This window comes from Ovis canadensis, chromosome 26 (genome assembly GCF_042477335.2).
Source record: "Ovis canadensis isolate MfBH-ARS-UI-01 breed Bighorn chromosome 26, ARS-UI_OviCan_v2, whole genome shotgun sequence".
Taxonomy (NCBI): Eukaryota; Metazoa; Chordata; class Mammalia; order Artiodactyla; family Bovidae; genus Ovis; species Ovis canadensis.
In genome coordinates, this window is record NC_091270.1 from 22,182,186 (window position 1) to 22,206,445 (window position 24,260).

General features: G+C 42.3%; 1 protein-coding gene across 3 annotated transcripts in view; it reads left to right on the forward strand.

The window, feature by feature from the left end:
* The window catches only part of AGPAT5 (1-acylglycerol-3-phosphate O-acyltransferase 5), a 51,189-nt gene extending 29,529 nt beyond the window's left edge, over window positions 1-21,660 (forward strand). The window contains exons 6-9 of one of the 3 annotated variants that reach the window (XM_069573074.1): window positions 7,309-7,470; window positions 13,010-13,133; window positions 14,107-14,314; window positions 20,106-21,660. In XM_069573074.1, the coding sequence (XP_069429175.1) occupies window positions 7,309-7,470; window positions 13,010-13,133; window positions 14,107-14,314; window positions 20,106-20,186 (575 nt within the window). In that variant the 3' untranslated portion in view covers window positions 20,187-21,660. Of the gene's footprint in view, window positions 1-7,308; window positions 7,471-13,009; window positions 13,134-14,106; window positions 16,674-20,105 lie in introns of those variants that run through there. The other 2 variants (XM_069573073.1, XM_069573075.1) reach the window with 2 other exon arrangements.
* Window positions 21,661-24,260: the final 2,600 nt, after the last annotated feature.

The following is a 24,260-nucleotide window of genomic DNA, read 5'->3' on the forward strand; positions in this document are numbered from 1 at the left end:
GGCCAAAGTACTGGAGTTTCAGCTTTAGCATCATTCCTTCCAAAGAATACCCAGGACTGATCTCCTTCAGAATGGACTGGTTGGATCTCCTTGCAGTCCAAGGGACTCTCAGGAGTCTTCTCCAACACCGCAGTTCAAAAGCATCAATTCTTCGGCACTCAGCTTTCTTCACAGTCCAACTCTCACATCCATACATGACCACTGGAAAAACCATAGCTCTGACTAGATGGACCTTTGTTGGCAAAGTAATGTCTCTGCTTTTGAATATGCTATCTAGGTTGGTCATAACTTTTCTTGCAAGGAGTAAGCGTCTTTTAATTTCATGGCTGCAGTCACCATCTGCAGTGATTTTGGAGCCCCCCAAAATAAAGTCTGACACTGTTTCCACTGTTTCCCCATCTACTTGCCATGAAGTGATGGGACCAGAAGCCATGATCTTAGTTTTCTGAATGTTGGGTATACCTAAATCTGTGTAAGGATTAAAGATATGTGAAGCTCCTAATGGAGAATATTACACAGTTAGTCTACAGTACTTAAAGCTATTGATGTCCCTAATAACGAAGATGTTCTTAGCATCCATCTTTTAGGGACCTGGATAGCTGATACACCGGTCAGTGTACAGTTTCGCCGGGTGGGCTGTGCTCTCAGAGGTGTCTGGGAGGCTGGCTGGATCACGTGCAGTCTGTCTGAGTGGGTGCGTTGTCGAAGCACTGGCCGGGGCCTCTGTGGTGCTTCTGAGGATCTGCTGTGTCTCTGCTCTGACCCCTATACAATGAGCAGTTGAAATGGGCTGGTGTATCAGAGAAAGAGTGTTTGCTTCTAGTTAATTTTGGCTAATCGATCATGCTTGGAGGTGGAATCCTTGGTGCTTACTAAAGTTCTCTCCTGAGATTTCTGTCGCGCTCGTCTCCTTTCCTCCCGCCTTCCCGGCACTTCCCACTAATCTCCTCTCTGTCCTCTTCTGCTTCATCCTTTCCTGTTTCCTGTGCTGTTTCCCGTGTCTCACTTGGGTCTTTTTCATTTATTTCGCTTTCTGTGTTTTCCACGGTGGCCTTCCTCTAAATCCATAGCTGTCACCACCATTTATTTGACTGCTGATGCCTCACAAAACTCTGTCTCTGACCCACACGTCTCTGCCCGATTCTGGACTTCCTGTACAGCTGCGCAGTAAAGAGTTTCACTTGCTTGGCTCAAAGGCATGACCCACACTGGCTGTGTCAAATGCACTGCTTCTCTTCCCACGCACACACCCCGTCAGCTGGGCCTCTCTCTGCAAGGTTCGCTCAGCTTTTCTTTATGGTGTATATCAAGTATCCTTCTTGAACCAGTGTTTAGTCTTAGATGAACATTAGCTTTGGGCTGCATTCTCAGGCATATATTGTTCATATAACCTTAGACAAGTTGCTTTATTTTTTGGTCTGTTTTCTTATTTGTATCAGGAATTATCCTCATAGGGCTTTTGTGAGGTTCAGTGACATAATGTTTATAGAAAGTCTGATATATGTATATGTATATTACATATACATACATTTACTAAGTCATTACTTCTAACTTAGAATGTGGAGATTTGCCACAGGTGAATCTATTAATAATGGCAAAAAGCTATAGCTGATCCTAAGGGATAAAATAGAAAGACTGATTCCTTTAAGAAATACTTATTTTACAAAGCGGAGGAGTCCTTATGCAGATGGTGGTGAGGACACATGTTTGTGATGTATAAAGAGATGAGATGGGAGAAGCACAGTCAGCAGTCCGTGGGAGTTGAAGGGAAAGAGAACCAGCTGGCAGAGGGTGTCCATCGGAAAGGCAGAATTAGGACCGACACGCGTGGTGAAAGGAAGGGATTCTAGGTGTGAGAAACAATAACAACAAAGACCTGGAGTTATGAGCAAAAAGTCTGATGTCTTCAAGCCCAGGATGAGCGAAGAAGAGCTGTGTGAGTCCAGCCACCACAGAAGACTCTGAATTCTGTCTGGGCGTGGTGGTCTGCACTTCACTCCAGAGCTGAAGCCAATGAGCAGTATTCTTTTTTAAGCAGTTCATTGTGTTTTATTTAAGAAGTCACCATCTTAATTCCCTCGTTGTAAAAGCATGTAATGACTGAGCCTACAAGAGTTTGCAGGGGACAGGGGGAAAGGGTTCCATGTCCAAGTGGGTTTAGAGAATGTTGCATTTATATCCTTTCCTTGGAGAGTTTTTCACATTCGTATGTATTAGTCTCAGAAAAGTTCTATTGTAAAAATGTCTTCTTTTGTTTAAGGAGCTGTTTACTAAATTTATATAAGAAAGAAAACAATGACCTAGAATTGTTACACAAAATTTGGGGGTTTTATGGAGTAAATTCTTAGGATTTCAGAATATTGCAGCTCTCCTAAATTTTTCCTTCTCTAACGATTCTACATTGCTGAGCCCTGACTGTAACAAAATATATATTTTACTCTTTGAAGCTTAGAAGAGTTTATAGGTGAGCTTGTTTGAGACTCTTCATAAAGTCTCGAGTTATGAAGGCTAATAAACTATATAAATTTTCAGAAACTCTTATGTGTCATCTCATATCCACTTTAATTCTGTTTGGGAATTAGAATTTTATGTTAGATGAGATGAAAGAGAAACAATAAAGTTAATATTTGGGAATTTTTTTATTGTTACTTTTCATGTATCTTGTAAAATCTGGTGCATTTTGTTGTGATTAAGGAACCAACTACGTCTTGGAACATGTGTTTTTAATGAGTTGATTTAAGTTGAACTTGGGAGAAGTTAACCTAGAGCGCTTTAAGTCCTCATAGACTGCTGATTTCATTTTTGATTTCTAAATATGTAACACAGTCTGCTAAGGTGGTACAAGTAGCTGTATAATGTCTTTCAGAAGTTTATGATTTAATAGAAGAGAGAAAACATGATTGTGTTTGTTATTCACTGATATATAACACATTATCCCAAACTGTAGTGACTTAAAACCACAAACGTTATTATTTACGTTATAAATTTAGTAGCTTATATATAACTACTAAAAGTTACTTATGTTTAAAAATCCAAACTAATTTTATAATGCTAAAGCAAGTGCTTGTAAGTAATTCTTAAAATAGCATAATAATGATATATACTATAGCTTTTTAAATCTGATAATACCTTGGTCACCAGTAACTGACTACCACCGGTCTGCCATTTTTCTGTGAGTTACAGATCTTTCTCAGAAAAATGGATAATTTTTCTCATGGATAACAATTTTTACCTGCTAACTGACTATTCTTTAAATCCTGTAACTGGGAAAACTCGCTATTTGTTAAAAATATATTTTCTTATAACTCTAATGGTAATTGTTTTCCACTGCACACAAAGGAAATTGATTTGTGAACAGTATAGCTAGAGTGTTTCCTGTTTTCTTTCCTCTTTGCTCACAACTAAATGAGATTGCTTGAAAATAAAAACAAACGAACTCGTTTTTCCAGCTGTTAAGCTAATTTTTCTTCCGGAAAATTGAAACTTAATAGCACTTCTTGTTAGTTTGCTGCTTTGCTTCGAAACATTAATTTTGCTCCTAAAGTACACCTTTATTTGAATCTGACTTAGTAAACAAATAGAAAAACAAACCAAAACCAACCTTTTTTAATTTAGAGTTTTAACATTTGGCACTTGTTTGCATGTTGAGGTCGTTACATCACATACCATTGATGTGGTGATGGCTGGTTAAGAGGTGGGAGTGGTGGGTTTGGGTGTGTCTGTCTGTCTAATAAATCCTAAATATTTCAAGGCCCTGTCTATCACTCTTTCCTTGAAGTATTTTCCTTCAAAAATATATTAGTCACAAAATACATTTATTTATAATTAGAGTTGTTATTTAAGGTATGTCTGCATTAGAGTGTCATGAGTTCTTACGTTGTTTTATTGGATTGTAATTGCTGTACAAAGTTGCATTAGTTTCTTCGAGGTAACAATGTGAACCATCATCCATCCCCTTCCTCCTGCGCCTGCGGGAGCCCGCAGCCCACTTGTCTAGGTCGTGGCAGAGCCCTGAGCTAAGCGCCCTGTGCTTTGAGCAGTCTCCCTCCAGCTGTCTGTTTTATGTGTGTACCGCAGTGCTTCTCTCTCCACTCATCCCGTCCTCTGCTTCCCCCTCTGTGTCTGCAAGTTCCTTCTCTACGTCTGCATCTCTCCACTTTCTGCCTTGTACATAGGTTCATCTGAACCATTTTCCTAGAATCCATGTATATGCGTTAATATACGATACTTGTTTTTCTCTTTCTGACTTACTTCACTCTATATGACAATGAAGACTCTAGGTTCAAATCTGTATCTCTATAGATGACCCAGTGTTACTGTCTACTTCATAGATTGTTAGATTAATGATCTCTAAATTCCGTTTTTACTTGAAACTGTTAGTCATTCCTTTAAAAAAGACTTATTCATATTTCCAAATAAATTAGTTCACCTTTGGTCATCTGTCCATTGGGCTTTCCCCCACTTTCTGCCCTGCAGGCCTCTATCTTGGCCTCTCTCCAGCATGCCCTTTTTCCTCAAGCTTTTACCAGTTGGTATGAGTAAGTGAAAAAAATGTTTAAGTGTGAGTAATGTTTTTATGTTGGGCTTCCCAGTTGGCACAGTGATAAAGAATCCATCTGCCAAAGCAGGAGATGCAGGTTCAATCCCTGGGTCAGGAAGATCTCTGGGGAAAGAAATGGCAACATGACCTAGTGACCACACACACACACACACACACACACCCACCCCATCCCACTTGACTCCCGAAAATTAAGTACAGGTCCTCAGAATGCGCGTGTGTGCGCTCAGTCACTCAGTCATGTCCAACTCTTTGCAACCCTGTGAAATTTAGCCTGCTGGGCTCCTCTGTCCATGGGATTTCCCAGGCTGGAGTGGGTAGCAGTTTCCTTCTCCAAGGGATCTTCCCAACCCAGGGATCGAACTGGTGTCTCCTACTTGGCAGGAAGATTCCTTACCACTCAGCCTGGGAAGCCCTGTGTATGTCTGTATGTATAGATATAGCAGTATATATACATAGATATATATTGTAAAATTTCCTGCTTGGATCAATAAAGATTTTCCATTCAGTGGTATCATTTATTTAACAACAAAATTTCAGTTATATGAAGCATCACCCTGTTGGCCCTCAGGGTGAAGTTTGGTCAAGGGTACGCTAGAGTATTGTTAGTGCCAGCTGGGAGTCAGGAGGTCTGGAGGTGGAAGCAAGGCAAAGCAGATACTAAAACAGAGATTAGATGTTGACCAGGAAGAATTAATTTAATTAGCTAACATTTTCCTGTTCCAGGCTCAGGGGTTTTCTGAGTTCCCTAGAGGCAGTGTGGTGGGCTCAAGCTCAAGTAGTTAATTATGAATGCCTATTGTTTGACTCTGTACTGAAATTCCAACTGGTCTCTATAGTGTTATTATGAAATTAGTTTTATAATAATGACCCAGGGTTTGGGGATAGTGGAGTGGCCCCATACCTTCCACAGTGAGAACATTCTGACTTCACTTCTTCACCTACTAGTGATGGGTGTTTCTTATTCATCTGCCAGTCAATTTTTCCAAACCTTTGTTATAACTCATTTTTAGGGAAGTGTTACTTTTCTGTCTTCTTACCTTCTTAACGACTTACTTAGATTCTAATAATTAATTGCCACAGGGTGATACTGTGGAACTGTGGACTTCATAAAGTTGGGTGAATTCCAAGAGCGGATAAGGAAGTATTAACTAATTTAATTGACAAATGTTTCCCAGCCTGGTATACTGTTCAGGTTTTTGTTATAAGTTTGTGAATAAATTAAACTGTTTCTGCCCCAGGGACTCAAGTCAGATATGTGGTTGTGGGAATCTTTTTCTTTCCCACACCACTCTGCATTTTAAAAATTCTTCTGCAGGAAGATCCCAACATGCTATAGCTGTTCTTTCTTATGCAGCTAATTTTCCCTGGAGAGAAGCAGTAGAAAACCCAAATTGAGGTTTTTTTTTTAATGGTTTGTTTTCATGTCACTTTTTCAGAGAGCTACACTTTTCTGTTAAACTGTCGATAAATATTCTAAACCAGGAAGCGGGGCGGCGGTGGGGAGCGGGGAGTAGGAAACGGGAAGTTCAGTTGAGTTGCTCAGTTGTGTCCAACTCTTGGAGCCGCCATGGACTGCAGCACACCAGCCTTCCCTGTCGTTCACCAACTCCTAGGAAATAGGAAGGGAAAGGAGCAAATTCTTAACACTCACGGGAGCACTAATGAACGTGTTGAATTAGTCTATATAAATGATAGTATTTTCCCACTTAAAGAAGCTTTTCAAAGTGCATGTGTGTGTAAATAATTGTACTTTCATACCAAGACTTGTGTGCACTATTCATATGCAGTTTACATGGGTGTCCATAGCTGCGTCACTCATAATAGCCAAAGGGTGGAAACAACCCGGACGTATGTCGGTGCATTAACACTGACTGGTATATCCATGCAATAGAGCATCATTCAGCCATAGTGAGTAATAAAGTGCTGGTGTACACGCCAGACACAACAGTCCACATGCTTCGATCTCGTTTATATGATTTGTCCATAATTGGGAAGTCCATAGAGACTGAAAGTGGCTTTGTGGTAACGGGGAATGGAGTGGGTATCTTCCTGGCCGTGTCTGCCAGGGTGAAGGGTCTTTGGAGTAATGAAAACGGTCTGGAGTGTGATAGTGGTGATGGTTCTAAAGTCCTTTGAATAAACTAAAATCAACAGAGTTGTATACTTTACAGTGGTGAATTTTATGGTCTGTGAATTAGATTTCAGATTTTTTAAAAAAGTTTACTGAGAAACTAGCTTCTTTAGTTACCCTAAAAGTTTTGAGTCAGTATTTCACATTTTATATGGATCACAGCAGCTCTCAGTTCAAGTGTTGTACACAGTGGGGGTTGTTTGGGTAGTTGTACTTCATCTCTATTTGAGTAGACATAGAACTAAAAGAATCTTGGACTTGGAGTCAGGAATTAGGAATTTTACTCCTGAATCTTGAGTGACCACGGGCAAGGTACTACCACTTTTATTCTGTCGCCCGAAATGAAGATTGTATGTTTGCTCTTGTCTGAGTTTTCCAAATTGGAGGGTTTCTGAGAGGCATAAGCTTTTTGAGGGCAAGTTTTCTAACAGCTTCCTGCACGGTCTTGTACATGTGGGTGTGTGGTAAGTGCATTAAATGAATGTTGGTTTAAACTGAGAAAGGCACATGAAAGTGCGGTCTAAACTTTCCTATAAAAACAGTTTAGAAGTTACAGTCTGTTGCCAAGGGGTTTTGTAACTAATACACAGCCACGCTGACTCAACTTCTCTTCTAGGCCTTCCAATATTAAAACATGTGCTGACACCAAGAATAAAGGCAACTCACGTTGCTTTTGATTCTATGAAGGATTATTTGGATGCCGTTTATGATGTTACAGTGGCTTTTGAAGGGTCTGTGGATGATAAAGGGCAGCGGAAGGAAGCACCATCCATGGCTGGTAAGTTTGTTTTCAAGTAGTAAGTCATATATGTTTCTGAATGTGGGATATATTTTTTAAAAGAGTAAGTGTGTTCTATTGTGTTACATTGATATATTTTCAAAATATGTACCCTTGATGTATTTTTTATTAATCTGTAACGGCAGTAATTTCGTTAGCTCTGCTTAGCTGTCCCATTAGTTCTTTGAATTTGCCCAGTATCGTTAACGCGGCCTCTTTCTGCCCAAGGTTCATACACAGAAATGGAAAAGCTCCATAAAGCAAAGGAAGGAGAGATCAGGGAAAATGCTAAGCGAGCAACGCTGAGTTGTGCCCTCGGTCAATGTTCTCTTTATGTGTGTTTTTCATGCAACATTTGTGAACTCTGGTATCACAGACAAGGAGAAGGACCGTCACGCATGACTTTTTCTTTTTTCAACCATGGCCTCAAGTATTAAGGACCTGTGGGCCAGGATTTTAAGTGGGCAGCATGTTTTAGTTCAATATAAGCACACTCTTGACTGTTGGAGACCTCTGGATATGGGGCTGGGCAGTGGGAAGCATGTGTTTTCTGCAGCTGCTGGATATGGAACCGGCTTGTCTAGCGCATCTCAGCAGGATCTCTTGAAGGCAGATGTTCAGAAGGGAGAGTGACTCCCAGAGGAAGGAGGGGAAAGAGGACAGGGGGGTGAGCAGAATGCGGCTGAATGGTGGGAAGTGGCCGGCGGCGGAGGAAGGGCACCCGGGGGGGCCCCATCTGCGGGCTGACCGCTCTCCTGACCCGCTGTCACCGCAGAGCAAAGTGGGAGCTGCAGCGGAAGTGTGCGGGCTTGTCTCTACCAGGCCCCATCCACTTGCTCTCCCCTCCACCGGCACCCCTTGTCTTCATCGCTTGTCTATTGTAGGTACAAATTTAATTTACAAACAAAAGGCAACATATAATACTTTTTACTCTTTTTGAACCATTGAAAGAGTCCTTGACCGAGTTTCACATTTGAAGACGGACATACATGTAGTTATTCAACAGTATTGCCACGAGTTTATCAAGGATTCTTTAGAAAACAAGGCTGAACGTATTTTTTTGTTTGTGGAAACCAGATGTAATTCCCATAATAACCTTTTTAGAAGGCTGCTTTTATTAAGTCGAGGTCCCATGGTAAGAACCCGTGGGGCGGGCAGGGTCCCCAGGGCGCTGCTGGCCAGGGCCTCGGTGCCCAACCCCGAGCTCCTTCACGTCGTCGCCGCCTGCTCAGGGCCTTTGGGGCTGCTGGTTTCCTGCCCATCACGGAGACCCTCCTGCTCCGCCTGCGGTGGCTTCTCAGACTCGGGGCGGTGTGTAGGCCAGGCCACCTTCCTGCCATCGCCCTCATCCGAGCTGTGACCTTGTCCCTGATGAAGGCACCCCTTCGTAGCTCACAGAGCTTTTGGACTCCCAGGGCACAGCGTGTATAGAAGGCAGTGCTTGGTGTTGGTGACTCCATCTCCTCACAGTTAGGCCAGAAGTGCCTTTTGGGGGCACACGTCTTAGGGCTGGGTTTCCCAGGCCTGGCCCTTCCTCCCGCTGCTCCGCTTGTTCAGCACCTTAGCTGGCTTTGGGTTGTCTGGACACAGGGCCTCTAGTTTTGAAAAGGTTGGTTTTTCTCTTACGTTCAGAAGCCACGTACAAAAAAATTATTTCATTTCAGTCAGTTAAGAATAAATATTTCTTCAAGCAAAAACACACCAGAGTAGAACCAGAAGACTGAAGACAAGGGGTAGGGGAAAAAAGCTAATTTCCTTAATGTACAAAATGTACCTATAAACTGATATGATCGGTCACTCAGTAGAAAAATGAGTAAAGGGTAAGAACAGCCAGTTCACAGAAAAAAATGTTCAAAAAAAGTCAAAAACCATATTTTGCTATCAAAGTGGCAGAAGCCTCAAATAACAGGTTAGATCCCATGCCTGTGGGTGAGTAAAGTGTCCCAGGGACTTTTGCACTTTGTTGGTAGGAGGAGTGCAGCACTTTTTTCCATAAAGTTTCCAGATGGTTCATTGATGTGCCATAGGCCAGTGTGGCTCCCAGCCCTGCAGGGGAACTGCCTCCATCCGAGTTCCCTGGGGTGCCTCAGCCTGGCTGCTCACAGGCTGTCCTGAGCGGGGGCGGGGCTGTGTGCCCGTGACCCTTCGGGGATGACCCTGCCGAGACCCTCCTGGTGACCCGAGTCTGGCAGCCGGGGCCTCCCAGCAGAGCGGGAGGCTGCAGGCAGTGAGCCGTGTCCTTCCCATTTCATGGTCTGTTCCGCTCAGGGCCCATCAGGGGGTCCTCCTGCGCTTGCCTGCTTTTTCCAACAGTATCCAAGTGCTTCTGTGGACAGAGTCCATTGGGCAGAGGTGAGACAGGGCCACTTGAGTGTGATTGATTTATAACTCCTGTTTGTAAAATGAGTGTTACACTGGAAGAAATTGTGAGCTAAAGGACGACAATTGATATTCTGTTGAAGTATTTTATATAGTTCTCGGGTAACTTTTTCTTTTAATATTTTCTTATATGAAAATAAGATATACTTGAAGGGGAAAATTACAGGTAACTCAGAAGGAAAAAAACTACAAACTCACCTGTTCAGATACAACCCCAGATAACACCTCAGATATTTTTCTCAGAGTCTTTTGTAATGTCTGTATGTTGGTGTGTATATCTGCCTGTATGTATTTATATAGACATACATGTATATAAATGTGTGTGTGTGTGGTTCTTTTTTTTTTTTTTGGCTTAAGAGTGTCATGAAAATCTTTACATGTCATTGTATACACTTAACATGATTTTTTTAAAGACTACATAGTGTTCATCGGTGTGCACGTATAACCGTTTACCTACTCCGTTTTTTGTTGGGTTCAGGTCACATTGTTCTGCTCTTGGTTTTTCCCAGAGGGACGGGGGCGGGTTATGAGCCAGGCAGGGCGCAGAGGCCCCTGGGTTGCGCCCCGCCCCTCTCACCCGGCTCCACAGGCACAGAGCAGCGCGACTCTGTTGCTCCGGAGACTGGGCCTTGTGACCTGTCTAGAGCCTTGGAAGACTTCCTGTGCGGCCCTGGAATACAGTATACTCTAGGGACCTGCTGGGAAAGCTGTAGTCAGAAAAAAAAATCACACCTTAATTAGAATAATTTTCCCTACATTCCCTAAATATTATGGGGTAATTTTTGCTCATGCCCTGTGAAATGTGCCCCAACTAAAATAGTTTTTACTAAAGTAGACATAGGAGCTTATAAAACACTGAAGAAAGTATTTCCGTCACTCATTTCTTGTCTCTGGTGGGAGTACCTCCTGGATGTCACTGGCACTGATCTGAGCTTGTATGGTCTGTATCTGGATTCCTGACCACAGGGACTTGGCTTGACTCCACTGCTAACAACGCTGGGCCTTGCTTCCTTCACCCCCACAAAAGAATGATAGTCCTGGCCTGCAGAGGTGCATGAAAGGTCAAGTGAAGTGACATGCACAAACGTGTGATGTAAATACCAAAATACTATGTACATTCTTAGGTTTTCCTGGTGGTTCAGACGGTTAAGAATCTGCCTGCAATGCGGGAGACCTGGGTTCAATCCCTGGGTTTGGAAGATCCCCTGGAGAAGGGAATGGCAACCCACTCCAAAATACTTGCCTGGAGAATTCCGTGGACAGAGGAGCCTGGCAGGCTACGGTCCACAGGGTCAAAGAGTCGGACATGACTGAGCGACTTTCACACGTACCTTCTAGGTGAGAGAAAGCCAAAAGTGTCCAGGGGACCTTCAGGGTCCTTTCTCACACTGGCGTCGTTAAGGATGGGTGACACGCTCCAAACACTTGAGTTCACATGCATTCGTTTCTGACCCCACAAGTGCAGCTGGTTTCGTATCCTTGCAGATTCTATATACCTGTGCCCTGGGACTCGGGGGACATCCAGGGTAAATGCAGTGTCAACCAGATACCTGCCTAATTAAGGGGCAGGAAATGTTAGGGGCAAGTGTAGATGATTAAGTGAAGGCAGGAAAGTTGGTGCCAGCTCCTGCATTTTTACGTATCAGAAATAGAAATAGGGTGAGGTGAGGAGCCACGTGCAGCCAGCAAATTCCAATGACTGACACTCCACACATGTGTGTGCTGGGTCCTGTCCTGCCCCATCACCCTCACGACAGCCTCCTGGGCCTACTGTCACGTCTTGTGGACGGACACATGTGGAAAAGTGTGCAGAGAGGCTGCACGCTGAGCTCTGCCCAGGCTGGTGAGGGGTCAGAGCCCAGGCCGCCTGACTCACTGTCTGTGCTCATCACCCGTGCACAGTTCTGCTCCTGAAAGCACTTCCTACACTGAAGTCTTTGATTTAAAGAAAACGGAACTTGAGGAAAAGAAAGAGAAAAGTATTGTAAAAGTGCAGTCTTCCTATGGCAGTGTTTTGCACATTTATCATCAAAGCTAGTTCACTTCTAAGAGTATATAAACAATAAGATAATTTTTGATGACTGAAATGCGTTACTGAGGCTTGACACCAGAAATGGAGGAAAACAGTTGCAGAGAGAATTCACAAGAAGGGCTGAGTGCAGGGTCCAGAGGTGGAGACTTTAAGGATCAGCTTCCTGTCTTCCTCCAGCTTCACAACACACCAGCCACTGTTTCCTGAACACACCTGTGAGCGCATTCCAACTTGAGATAAACGGTCTTGTCCCCCTACTTGCATGCCCACCCAGGGAACATAGTTGTCTCTTAAATCTCTTAGCAATATTTCCTTCTTCTCCAGGAATTTAAATATGCTAGCATGGTCATGTCCTCACAGAAAGTCACATCCAAAAAAGGAAATTTCCGGGCTCAAAGTTCTTTCTTATCTTGGAATAAATCCTGACCTCATCCCTTGTGCAACCTGGGCTGAAAAAAAAGACTGTTTGCTAATTTTTAGGTTAGCATTTTTTAGGAACTAGCTGTTGAAAGGCCCACAGCTATTCCACAAAAAGAAATTTGGTTCCCAGAGCAACTGGAATACGTTAAAATATGGCAAGGATCAGGGAAGCAAGGCGCACCAGTGAGTAGACACCACTGGCAACTCACGGAGTTGGGGGTGGGCGGAGGCCTGTGGAGCCATGGCAGAGCCACGAGTCAGTGCTGGGGTCTGAGGGGTAGGGTGGCTTCATGTGCCCAGTGCTTTCCCAGGCACATCCATCCAGTCCCAGTGACCTGTGGCAAGCACTCGGCCCCATGAAGGCGACTGGTGGGGCTGAGGGTGGTTGGCATACGGGGATCCTTTAGAGGGTGGGTGCATACTTCTGGTCCTGACCTGGGCTGCCTGTACAACTTACAACACTTGTTGTATGAGAAGTACCATCTGGTTGATTAAACTTATGACCTAGGGAACTATGGGAGACTTGGAAATTATACTGCTTCAGCCTGAAACCCCAGACCACCAGTTTGTAATCTTTATTTTTGTTTTGTCTTTGCTAAAGAAAAACTCTGAACTTTGTTTTAAAACTTTTTTAAACCTCATTTCGTTAGTATTTTATATAACTGAATTCTAAACTAATAAAAATGAAATATTTTTGTTTCTTGTTAGAATTTCTCTGCAAAGAATGTCCAAAAATTCATATTCACATTGATCGTATAGACAAAAAAAATATCCCAGAAGAACAAGTATCCATGAAAAGATGGCTTCATGAGCGTTTTGAAATAAAAGATAAGTGAGTAATGATAGTTCTCGCCCTTCAAATATGTTGGCTCAACTTGGTCACTATAGTAAACAATGTGAAATGAGTGTAAACAGATTACTGTCTTAAGAATGCTTTTTACAAACTCAAATCTCATTCCATGTTTTGTCTCTTCATGTTTTAATCTTGACAGTTACAAGTCACTATGAAAGATCTTGTTATGGGGGCTGTCCATCATTATTTACCACATTTCAGTAATTTGTGTAAGATGGAAAGTGTTTTTTACAAAAAGAGACACTCAGAAAGCTTCGCATTGTGATGCTTCAGGCCTGGGGGAGGGTGTGCAGCCTGAGGGCCAGCGGGGCGTGGGGAATCCAGCCTAGGTGGAGGATGGTGCCTCACATGTATGTGAAACTGACCCCAGGGCATTTGTTGGAAAAACAAGGGGCAGTTGACATTTTTGTGACCAAAGTGTCATTTTGCTGTTAGTGTTTTGGGGCCTAAACAGTTTCTGGGGTTGACCTGGTGTCTCTCCTGCTAATAACATGACTTTGGAGCAAATGTTGAGTGTTACTCTGAGTACCAGGTGGGGGCCTCTCAGGATCGAGGGGAGCGTGTGAGTCTCCCTGTGATTTACACAAATTCCTAAAAGTAGAAGTTTTAGAATTTTGTTTTTAGGAAGATAAAAACTGAGTTAACTTCGGGATATATTATTACTGTTTGTTTTGCTATCAGTGGATATTTTTTCTGTTTTTTTAAAGCTGTGTTTTAAATATTGATGCTTTTTTCCCTCTTCTTGAAAAAACTGGATCCATGAGTTATAGGATGTACCATTAAAATGACTTTTTAATGTCTAGAAACTCCAATTAAAGCAACTCTTTGGGTATTTCCTTATAAGGACTTGTAACTTCTGTAACAGGCACCCAATAAATATTTGTTGAATCAAAATATTTAAATGACTGAATCTGAAAGTTAAAGCAATTTTCTTTTTTCATTCTGGCCATAGATTGCTTATAGAATTCTATGATTCACCGGACCCAGAAAGAAGAAACAAATTTCCTGGAGAAAGTGTTAATTCTAAGCTAAGTCTCAAGAAAACCTTACCATCATTCTTGATCTTAAGTGGTTTGACTGCTGGTTTGCTTATGACTGAGGCCGGAAGGAAACTGTATGTGAAAACCTGGATCTATGGAACCTTGATTGGCTGCTTGTGGGTTAGTATTAAAGCATAAACGAGTAGCTGTCTCCAGGTGGTGGGATGCGCTGCGCTGTTTCTTGTTGGTGGCTGCACGTTATATCCGATTGCTCCTGAATTTAATAAGAAGTGTAAATAAAGCCTTGTTGATTGAACATTGGATAAAATAGAATTTCTGACTAAAGCCAATATTCAGTTGGTCTTGGGCAAACATACACAGTTTTGCAACTTCAGTCCAGAAGCTGTTGGAAAGGGAAAAGGTAAACAGAGTTTATATTATTCTTGGCATTTCCTGTGAACTAATGTCAACTGCAGAAGATTGTTAGGATTGTATAATTTGTGTTATATCAAATAGTGGCATTCATGAACATTAATTTGCAATATATTTTGCTGTATTCATTTTCAACTTTTTTAAGACTTGACTGGGCCAGCTCTTATCACTAAAGTACTTAGTGTCTTGCAGCTGTGAAATATTTTGCCTTTTGTTTAATTTCTCCAAGTCAATGAAAGAAATTGTAGTTAATCAAGAAGGGCACAAGGAAAGGGCTGGGGAGTGTTGGTGGGAGAAGCTCTGTGTTAGCACGGGCTTTTATTGTATTGTGTTGTTAGCTAATTACACTTGGTATTTGCAAAGTAGTATTTCTAATATTTACTGAAACAGCTTCATTTGCACACCCTGTACTCTATACAAAAGAATAATGTAAAAAAAATGAGAAGTTAAAATTGTGATCCAGATTCATTGTAGCAGAACTTTAAATTGCTCAGCTTTTTGAAGATTTAGGCTAAGCTCCTAGAACTTCATGACATTTGTGCCATAAGTACTTGAAAACCTTAAGATTTCCTGTTATTTTTTTATGTTGAAATAATCAGTGTGAACCTTTGTTAGACCTGAGTCCACAGATATTTAAGACGGTGGGAGCCCTCAGACACCTGACTAGACTTACTAGCATGTGCCTTTTGCCTGTTACCCTTGGGTTCAGCGAAATGTCTAATCCAAAAATCATGTTTTTATGTCATCATGGTTGGTTTCCGTTCTACTCGAGTTCCTTTCCTCCAGATCATCAGCAGAGGTGCTGCCTACAGCGGACATGGGGCCTCACCGGAAGCACTGTGTCCTGACGCAGGCCTCACCCGGAAGTGCTATGTCCTGACGCAGGCTTCAACCGTTTAAGCTCTTGTGAGCCAGCCCACTGCCCGCGGCAAAGGCTTTTTGTGGTGTTTTACGTCAAGAAGTCGCCTTCCTCAAGCCAGTAAATACAGACTTAATCCATCAGGACAGAGTGAGTTTGTTTAGTTCCCGTTAGTGTTAATGAGGCCACGTAATTCATCAGAGTCACCTGAAAAGAAGAGTGATGTTTCAGGAACCATGTCACACAATTTTCAGTCCTGGAACAACAAACCCTCAAGAAGAGGACCTTTTAAAGTGTGATCTGCTCTACTTTTATGTTACAGTTCAAGCTCGATTGCCTATTAGTCCCTTAAGATACCCATTTCTGCTTCCAGGTAATGAGTTTTTGCTGTAAAATTGTATCAGTGCCCCAGATGAAATACACCTCTTAAATCATGATAAACAAAATAGAAATAATAAGAGAAATTTTGTCTGGTTTTCCAGAAGCAGAGTAAGTTATTTCAAGAAACCCCTCTGAAGAGTTGGGTAGTATGAACTGGTTCGTGCATAGTTTAGTATGTGTATGTATATACACAGATGAGTGTGTGATGCGTGTGTACACATAGTCCCGCAGGATCCCATCGGCCTCATTATAAATGAAGGTGCAGGTAAAACTTTTGTTTTTATGCCACATTGCAGTTCTCTTACCCTCTAAAGCACAATTATGTCAATGCCGTGTCTTTGTTAAATACTCTCTTTCAACAGTCCTAAACTTAGGAACTATTTCTAATTTGATCACAATAAATGTAAGCTGTGTAACTTATTTTGAATGTCATGGATATGCTCTAAATTCAAATTTTAAGAAGCAATACCACTGGAATTATGTTGACTATAACTGATTTGAAGAAGGCCAAGTGAGCTGCACAAGATCACTTGAACAGCATGTTTCTTATAACTACCCTTATATTCTTCTCACAAAAGGTCTATAAAATGTTTAAATTTTTTTGTATCAAAGTATTTCAAAAATTAGAAGCTTCTTTTTAACATGTATTGATATGACTTGAATTTTCTGAAATTAAGAACTCTATATACCAGTAAATCATTTCACATAATATCATTTAAGGTTTTGTTTATATTATTGTTGACTTACGGCTTAGTACTTGTTTTTTCTTTAAAAGACTGCAGTCAGTGTGCATGCTTTTATCTTTTTCACAAAAGGGTGTGTTTCGATGAAAGTAAAAGAGATAATAAAATCTTTCACTGTCTCTGATGTCTGTGCTATTTAACATTTTGTGACCCAAAAATTCACCAACGGTCTCTCTTTACATAAAATAGGCCTTATGGCTGGCCCTGCATTCTGAAATAGTATTGAGCAATTTTTTTTAAGTACATTAAAATCTTCAAAATTGTGATACAGCGTGTTAATTTGGTTATATAAGTTCATCCATATATTTTATAAGATTTATGAATGAATGTAGCTAGTTGTGTTAGTAGCTCAGTTGTGTCTGACTCTTTTGGCCCCAGGGACTGTAGCCTGCCAGGCTGCTCTGTCCTTGGGATTCTCCAGGCAAGAATACTGGAGTAGGTTGCCATTCCCTGCTCCAAGGGATGTTCCTGACGCAGGCAGATTCTTTCCCGTCTGAACCACCAGGGAAGCTTATAAGATGTATGGTGATTATTAATTGCTTGACAGTTTTGAAATTACTAAGATACCACACTGAAACATGTCAGATGCTTAAAATTAGCCAGGTTGGTGAGTCAAGAATGAATCCAACTGATCCTTACATCACACATACTGGTGACTTCTTTCGTCTGTATCATTTCCGTGTAATTTTTTTTTTTCATGGTACAATTCTCCTTTATATCCAGATTCAGTTCAGTTCAGTTCAATTGCTCAGTCATGTCTGACTCTTCAACTCCATGGGCTGCAGTATGTCAGACCTTCCTGTCCATCACCAACAGCCAGTACATACTCAAACTCATGTTTATCGAGTTGGTGATGCCATCCAACTGTCTCATCTTCTGTCATCCCCTTCTCCTCCCTCCTTCAATCTTTCCCAGCATCAGGGTCTTTCCAAATGAGTCAGTTCTTCGCATCAGTCCTTCCAATGAACACCCAGGACTGATCTCCTTTAGGGTGGACTGGTTGGATCTCCTTGCAGTCCAAGAGACTATCAAGCGTCTTCTCCAGCACTACAGTTCAAAAGCATCAATTCTTCCGGTGCTTAGCTTTCTTCACAGTCCAACTCCCAGATCCATACATGACCACTGGAAAAACCATAGCCTTGACTAGACAGACCTTTGATTTCAAAGTAATATCCAGGTTACATAAATTTTATTGTTTCTTTCATAATGTTATATGGTTTATACTTACCTTCACTGAATAAGTCCATATCAGTAAAATGATCTGACTAAGCTGACCATTAAAACTAAGAAATGTTGTATAACCTTTGCCCATGAAGCATAGGTGCAAAGTAACTGCCAGATGTATAGCAGACTCACATTTGAGAAAATGGAGAAATGTCTGTCCTGGGATTTCATGTGTACAATTGCAAATGTATACAGTAAAAATAAACTGTAATCCTAATAAGATTTGTTCTTCAAGTGTTAGCTTGAGGAAGAGGTTTCCTTGGCACATATTCCAGATACCACCTTGTAATAACTTATATATCTTTGCTTATAAGTAGGAATTTGAAGGAGGGGCAATCTCTGTTATGAGTTACACCTACTTTTAAACTAAACATTGGCTAACTTGGAATCTTACGTTACGATTTAGTATAACTGTCTTTATAAACACAGTAACTGAACCTAACACCTTACACAGGTAAAATCTCCATGGACTGAATCTAAAACTTTTTATTCAGATGTTTTGGTGTGCCATTCGGCAGTCACTTATCTGTGTCAGTTTATAGTTACAACATCACATTAGCCCCAAGATTTCACTGATGTTTTTTCAAATTTGTGGATAATTAAGTAAATTCGTTACTTCTGCTAACTGGGGAAACATTCTGGGACTATTTACACGTGAGGTCAAAGAGAGAGTTCAGTCAGTCAGGTCCGACTCTGCGACCCCATGAACGGCAGCGCGCCAGGCTTCCCTGTCCATCACCAACTCCCGGAGCTTGCTCAAACTCATGTCCATTGAATCGGTGATGCCATCCAACCATCTCATCCTTTGTCATCCTCTTTTCCTTCTGCCTTCAATCTTTCCCAACATCAAGGTATCAAAAAATATAGGTTTCAAAAAATATTAAGTTTTCAAATATTAAGTTTCACTCTCCTATTTCACTTTTATCAAGAAGTTCTTAAGTTCCTCTTTGCTTTCTGCCATAAGGATGGTGTCATCTGCATATCTGAGTTTATTGATATTTCTCCCAGCAATCTTGATTCCGGCTTGTGCTTCATCCAGCCCAGCATTTTGCATGACATAGGTTAAATAAGCAGGGTGACAATATACAGCCTTGACTTAATCCTTTCCCAATTTGGAACCAGTTTGTTGTTCCATGTCTGGTTCTAACTTGCTTCTTGACCTGAATACAGATTTCTCAGGAAGCAGGTAAGGTGGTATGGTATTCCCATTTCTTGAAGAATTTTCCACAATTTGTTGTGATCCACACAGTCAAACGCTTTGGCGTAGTCAATAAAGCAGAAGTAGATGTTTTTCTGGAACTCTCTTGCTTTTTCTGTGATCCAACGGATGTTGGCAATTTGATCTCTGGTTCCTCTGCCTTTTCTAAAACCAGCTTGAACATCTGGAAGTTCTCTGTTCATGTATTATTGAAGCCTGGCTTGGAGAATTTTGAGTGTTACTTTGCTAGCATGTGAGATGAGTGCAAATGTGTGGCAGTTTGAGCATTCTTTGGCATTGCCTTTCTTTGGGATTGGAATGAAAACAGAGATTCTTGGTTATTATCCTGAGCGGGGAGAGGGGTGGGAAGGAGCCTGTTTTTCAAAGTCACCCTAAATAGAAAGCTCAGTAACTTTTCCTGTGTTGAAGAAAATCTGATTTGTGCAGCAAACTCTGAATAAATGTTTACTGATGGTGGGAAAACAGCTCAGTTATTCATCCATATTAATGATGATTCATGATTTTATCTGTGACTATGTAAGAAAGACATGTTCTGCAACTTTATTTTTATAAATCTTTATATCTAAAAAAGAATGCTTATTTACTAAAAGTCTAGTCTCCTTGTAGTATGTTCGGAATAAATTCTGACTTACATTCTTGGGTTTATTGATGCTTCATTAGTTCAACCAAAAAAGGGAAACTATAAATCTCAAAAAATGAGTTACCTGGCAATATGCATGGGTGCATGCTAAGTCCCTTTAGTTGTGTCTGACTGTGTGACCCTGCGGACTGTGACCCACCAGGCTCCTCTGTCCATGAGATACTCCAGTCAAGGATACTGGAGTGGGTTGCCATGCCCTCCTCTAGGGGATCTTCCCGACCCAGGGACCAAGCTGGTGTCTCTTTTGTGTCCTGCATTGGCAGGTGGGTTCTTTACCACTAATGCCACCTGCGAAGCCCCTCCTGGCAATATATGTGATGACAATGGCTGTGTTTGGAGATAGTTATTTCATACATATGTGATGTAGGTATGTTGCATCGACAAATATAGAGTATTATATGTTACTTTTGAAGCTCATTTTCCTTTGGTTCTTCCTGAGACATGCTTACTGATCTCTCATCTGATCCCCACAGCAAGGAACCAACTGTTGGCTGTTGAGAGTGAGCAGGCACCAGGTGGACTGCCAGGTTTTGGGTCCCAGATTTGCCACTTGACATTTGACCTTGGGCAAGTTAAAATGGTTGTGTCATTTTTCCAGTGCTTATGTATGGATGTGAGAGTTGGACTGTGAGAAAAGCTGGGCACCGAAGAATTGATGCTTTTGAACTGTGGTGTTGGAGAAGACTCTTGAGAGTCCCTTGGACTGCAAAGAGATCCAACCAGTCCATCCTAAAGGAGATCAGCCCTGGATGTTCATTGGAAGAACTGATGATAAAGCTGAAACTCCAGTACTTTGGCCACCTTATGCAAAGAGTTAACTCATTGGAAAAGACTCCGATGCTGGGAGCGATTGGGGGCAGGAGGAGAATGGGATGACAGAGGATGAGATGGCTGGATGGCATCACCGACTCGATGGATGTGAGTCTGAGTGAACTCTGGGAGTTGGTGATGGACAGGGAGGCCTGGTGTGCTGCGATTCATGGGGTCACAAAGAGTCAGACACGACTGAGTGACTGAACTGAACTGAAGTTAAATGTAAAGTTTCTGTGACCCAATTTTTAAAAATCTGTTAAACAGCCGTAACAATCGTGTTTACCTCAAAGGCTGGCTGAGGTCTCAGTAAGTCAGTGCATCTGAAGTATTCTGTGTGGCACGTGGGATGTAGCAATACTAAATACGTCTGGTTCTTCAAATCCTCCCAGCCCTGGTTCTACAGATGAGGAGATTCAGGGTTCAAATAAAGTACACGAAAGTCACTTAACTAATACTTCTGACAGAAAAAAGCACGCCTGCTTAATGAAGATGTAATGCAGTATTTCAAACTTTGTAAGTACCTTTAAAAAGTGGATGATGATAACTCTGATCATAGTTATTTAAAGATTACAGTGGTTTTTTAAATCTAGATAAAAGAATATAGAGATTAGAACAGGGGAGATTCTCCATCTTTCATAAGAAAAACTCCTGATCTTTCCAAACTGACCCCACGTTGGTCCTGAAGGCTGAGGAGCGTCTGTCCCCTCAGACTGGCAGCACAGACTGCTTCCGAGGTCGGTGAACGTGGTTGTAACAGCGACCTCAAAGGGCTTTCCGTGCAGTGCCGTGTGCACGCGCGCGCGTGTGTGTGTGTGTGTGTGTGCGCGCGCGTGTGCGTGCTTGCGTGCTCAGTTCCTCAGGCTTGTCAGACTGCACATTGACTGGCTGTAACCGGCCAGGCTCCTCTGTCCATGGTGTTTTCCAGGCAGGAATACTGCAGTGGGATGTCATTTCCTCCCCCAGAGGATCTTCCCCACCCAGGGATCGAACCTGAGTCTCCTGCATTGGCAGGGGGCTTGTTAACCGTCTGAGCCACCACCGGGGGAGCCCCAAACAACCCTGTATACTGCGTCTATGTATACGTCCATAAGCAGTTCTGCTTTACGCTAGAACTAGCAAGTTTCTTGTTTGAAGTTTTTGGTATGCTGTTCTAATTTGGCACGTGACAAGACTAAACTTGATGCTGTGAAATGAAATAAAGTATATTTTAAAGGATCAAGGCAACACTTTATTCCTTTCTTCATGTGTGCTAATGTCTTTATCCTTTTTTTTTTTTCTTTTTGCCTCTGTATTCCTTCCCCATGGAGAAGGCAGTGGCCCCCCACTCCAGTACTCTTGCCTGGAAAATCCCATGGATGGAGGAGCCTGGTGGGCTGCAGTCCATGGGGTCGCTAAGAGTTGGACATGACTGAGCGACTTCACTTTCACCTTTCACTTTCATGCCCTGGAGAAGGAAATGGCAACCCACTCCAGTGTTCTTGCCTGGAGAATCTCAGGGGTGGGGGAGCCTAGTGGACTGCTGTCTCTGGGGTCGCAAAGAGTCGGACGCGACTGAAGTGACTTAGCAGCAGTTAGCAGTCCTTCCCCATCTGTTTCTAGAAGTTGAATAAAGGACTTTAGGTCAGAAGTAACTCCACACAGAGCACCCTCCCCCGGCCCTTCTCTCGGGGAGCTCCAGGCCCCGAGCTTGTCTGACACGCTTAGCTCCTGTGCCCACGCTGGTGTCTGCTGGCTCCCGGTGTCGAGTGTGGCGCTTTGTTTGCTGACACATTTTATTTCTAACTGCTGGCCCGGCTCTAACCTGCATGTGTTTCTGGCATTGGCTTCTGGTGGGCAGACTGGTCTACAGGATGACAGAAGTCGGTTGGGGCTTGTGGGTCCTGAGATTCCATCCCAGTTCCTGGCATACTAGGCGCCCAGCGTGTTTATTTACCTCACTCAATAGATACAGTGAAACTGAAAGGAGCTCAGTCATGTCCGGCTCTTTGCGACCCCATGGAATTCTGCCAGGCTCCTCAGTCCATGGAATTCTCCAGGCAAGAAGACTGGAGTGGGTAGCTATTCCCTTCTCCGGGGGATCTTCCCAACCCCAGGGACTGAACCCAGATCTCCCACATTGCAGGTGGATTCTTTACTGTCTGAGCCACCAGGGAAGGCCAAGAAAACTAGAGTAGAGTTTTCCAAGGAAAACTGAGTTCCTTCTCAGGGGAGCTTCCTGACCCAGGGATCAAATCAGGGTCTCCTGCATTGAGGTGGATTCTCTACCAGCTGAGCTACCAGAGAGGCCGATTTAATTCAGATGATCATTATATCTACTACTGTGGGCAAGAATCCCTTAGAAGAAATGGACTCGTGCTCACAGTCCACAAGAGTCTGAAATGCAGTACTTGGGTGTAATCTCCAAAATGACAGAATGATCTCTGTTCATTTCCAAGGCAAAGCATTCAATATCACAGTAATCCAAGTCTGTGCCCCAACCACTAATTCTGAAGAAGCTGAAGTTGAATGGTTCTGTGAGGACCTACAAGACCTTCTAGAACTAACATTAAACTATGTCCTTTTCATCAGTGGGAACTGGATTGCAAAAGTAGGAACTCAAGAGATACCTGGGGTAACAACAGGCAAGTTTGCCCTTGCAATACAAAAGGAAGCAGAGCAAAGGCTAACAGTTTTCTTAAGAGAACACACTGGTCATAGCAAACACCCTCTTCCAACAACGCAAGAGATGACTCTACACTTGGAAATCACCAGATGGTCAATATAAAAGTCACATTAATTATATTGTTTGCAGTCAAAGATGGAGAAGCTCTCTAAAGTCAGTAAAAACAAGACTGGGAGCGGACTGTGGCTCAGATCATGAACTCCTTATTGGCAAATTCAGAATTAAATTGAAGAAAATAGGGAAAACCACTAGACCATTCAGGTATAACCTAAATCAAATCCCTTATGATTATACAGTGGAGGTGACAGATAGATTCAAAGGATTAAATCTGATAGAGTGCCTGAAGAACTAAGGATGGAGGTTCGTGATGGAGGCAGTGATTAAGACCATCCCCAAGAAAAAGAAATGCAAAAAGGTGAAATGGTTGTCTGAGGAGGACTTACAAATAGCTGAGAAAAAAAGTGAAAAGAAAAGGAGAAAAGGAAAGATATACCTATTTGAATAGAGTTCCAGAGAATAGCAAGGAGAGATAAGAAAGCCTTCCTCAGTGATCAGTGCAAAGAAATAGAGGAAAACAATAGGATAGGAAAGACTAGAGATCTCTTCAAGAAAATTAGAGATAACAAGGGAACATTTCATGCAAAGATGGGCACAATAAAAGATAGAAATGGTATGGACCTAACAGAAGCAGAAGATATTAAGAAGAGATGGCAAGTATACACAGGAGAACTATACAAAAAAGACCTTAATGACCCAGATAACCATGATGGTGTGATCACTCACCAGGAATCAAACATCCTGGAGTGCCAAGTCAAGTGGCCCTTAGGAAGCATCACTACAAACAAACCTAGTGGAGGTGATGGGATCCCAGCTCAGTTATTTCAAGTCCTAAAAGATGATGATGTGAAAGTGCTGCACTCAGTATGCCAGCAAATTTGGAAAATTCAGCAGTGGCCCCAGGACTGGAAAAGGTCTGTTTTCATTTCTATCCCAAAGAAAGGAAATGCCAAAGAATGCTCAAACTACCACATAATTGCACTCATCTCACATGCTCAAAATTCTCCAAGTCAGGCTTCAATAGTATGTGAACCAAGAACTTTCAGATGTTCGAGCTGGATTCAGGAAAGGCCAGAGGAAACAGAGATCAAATTGT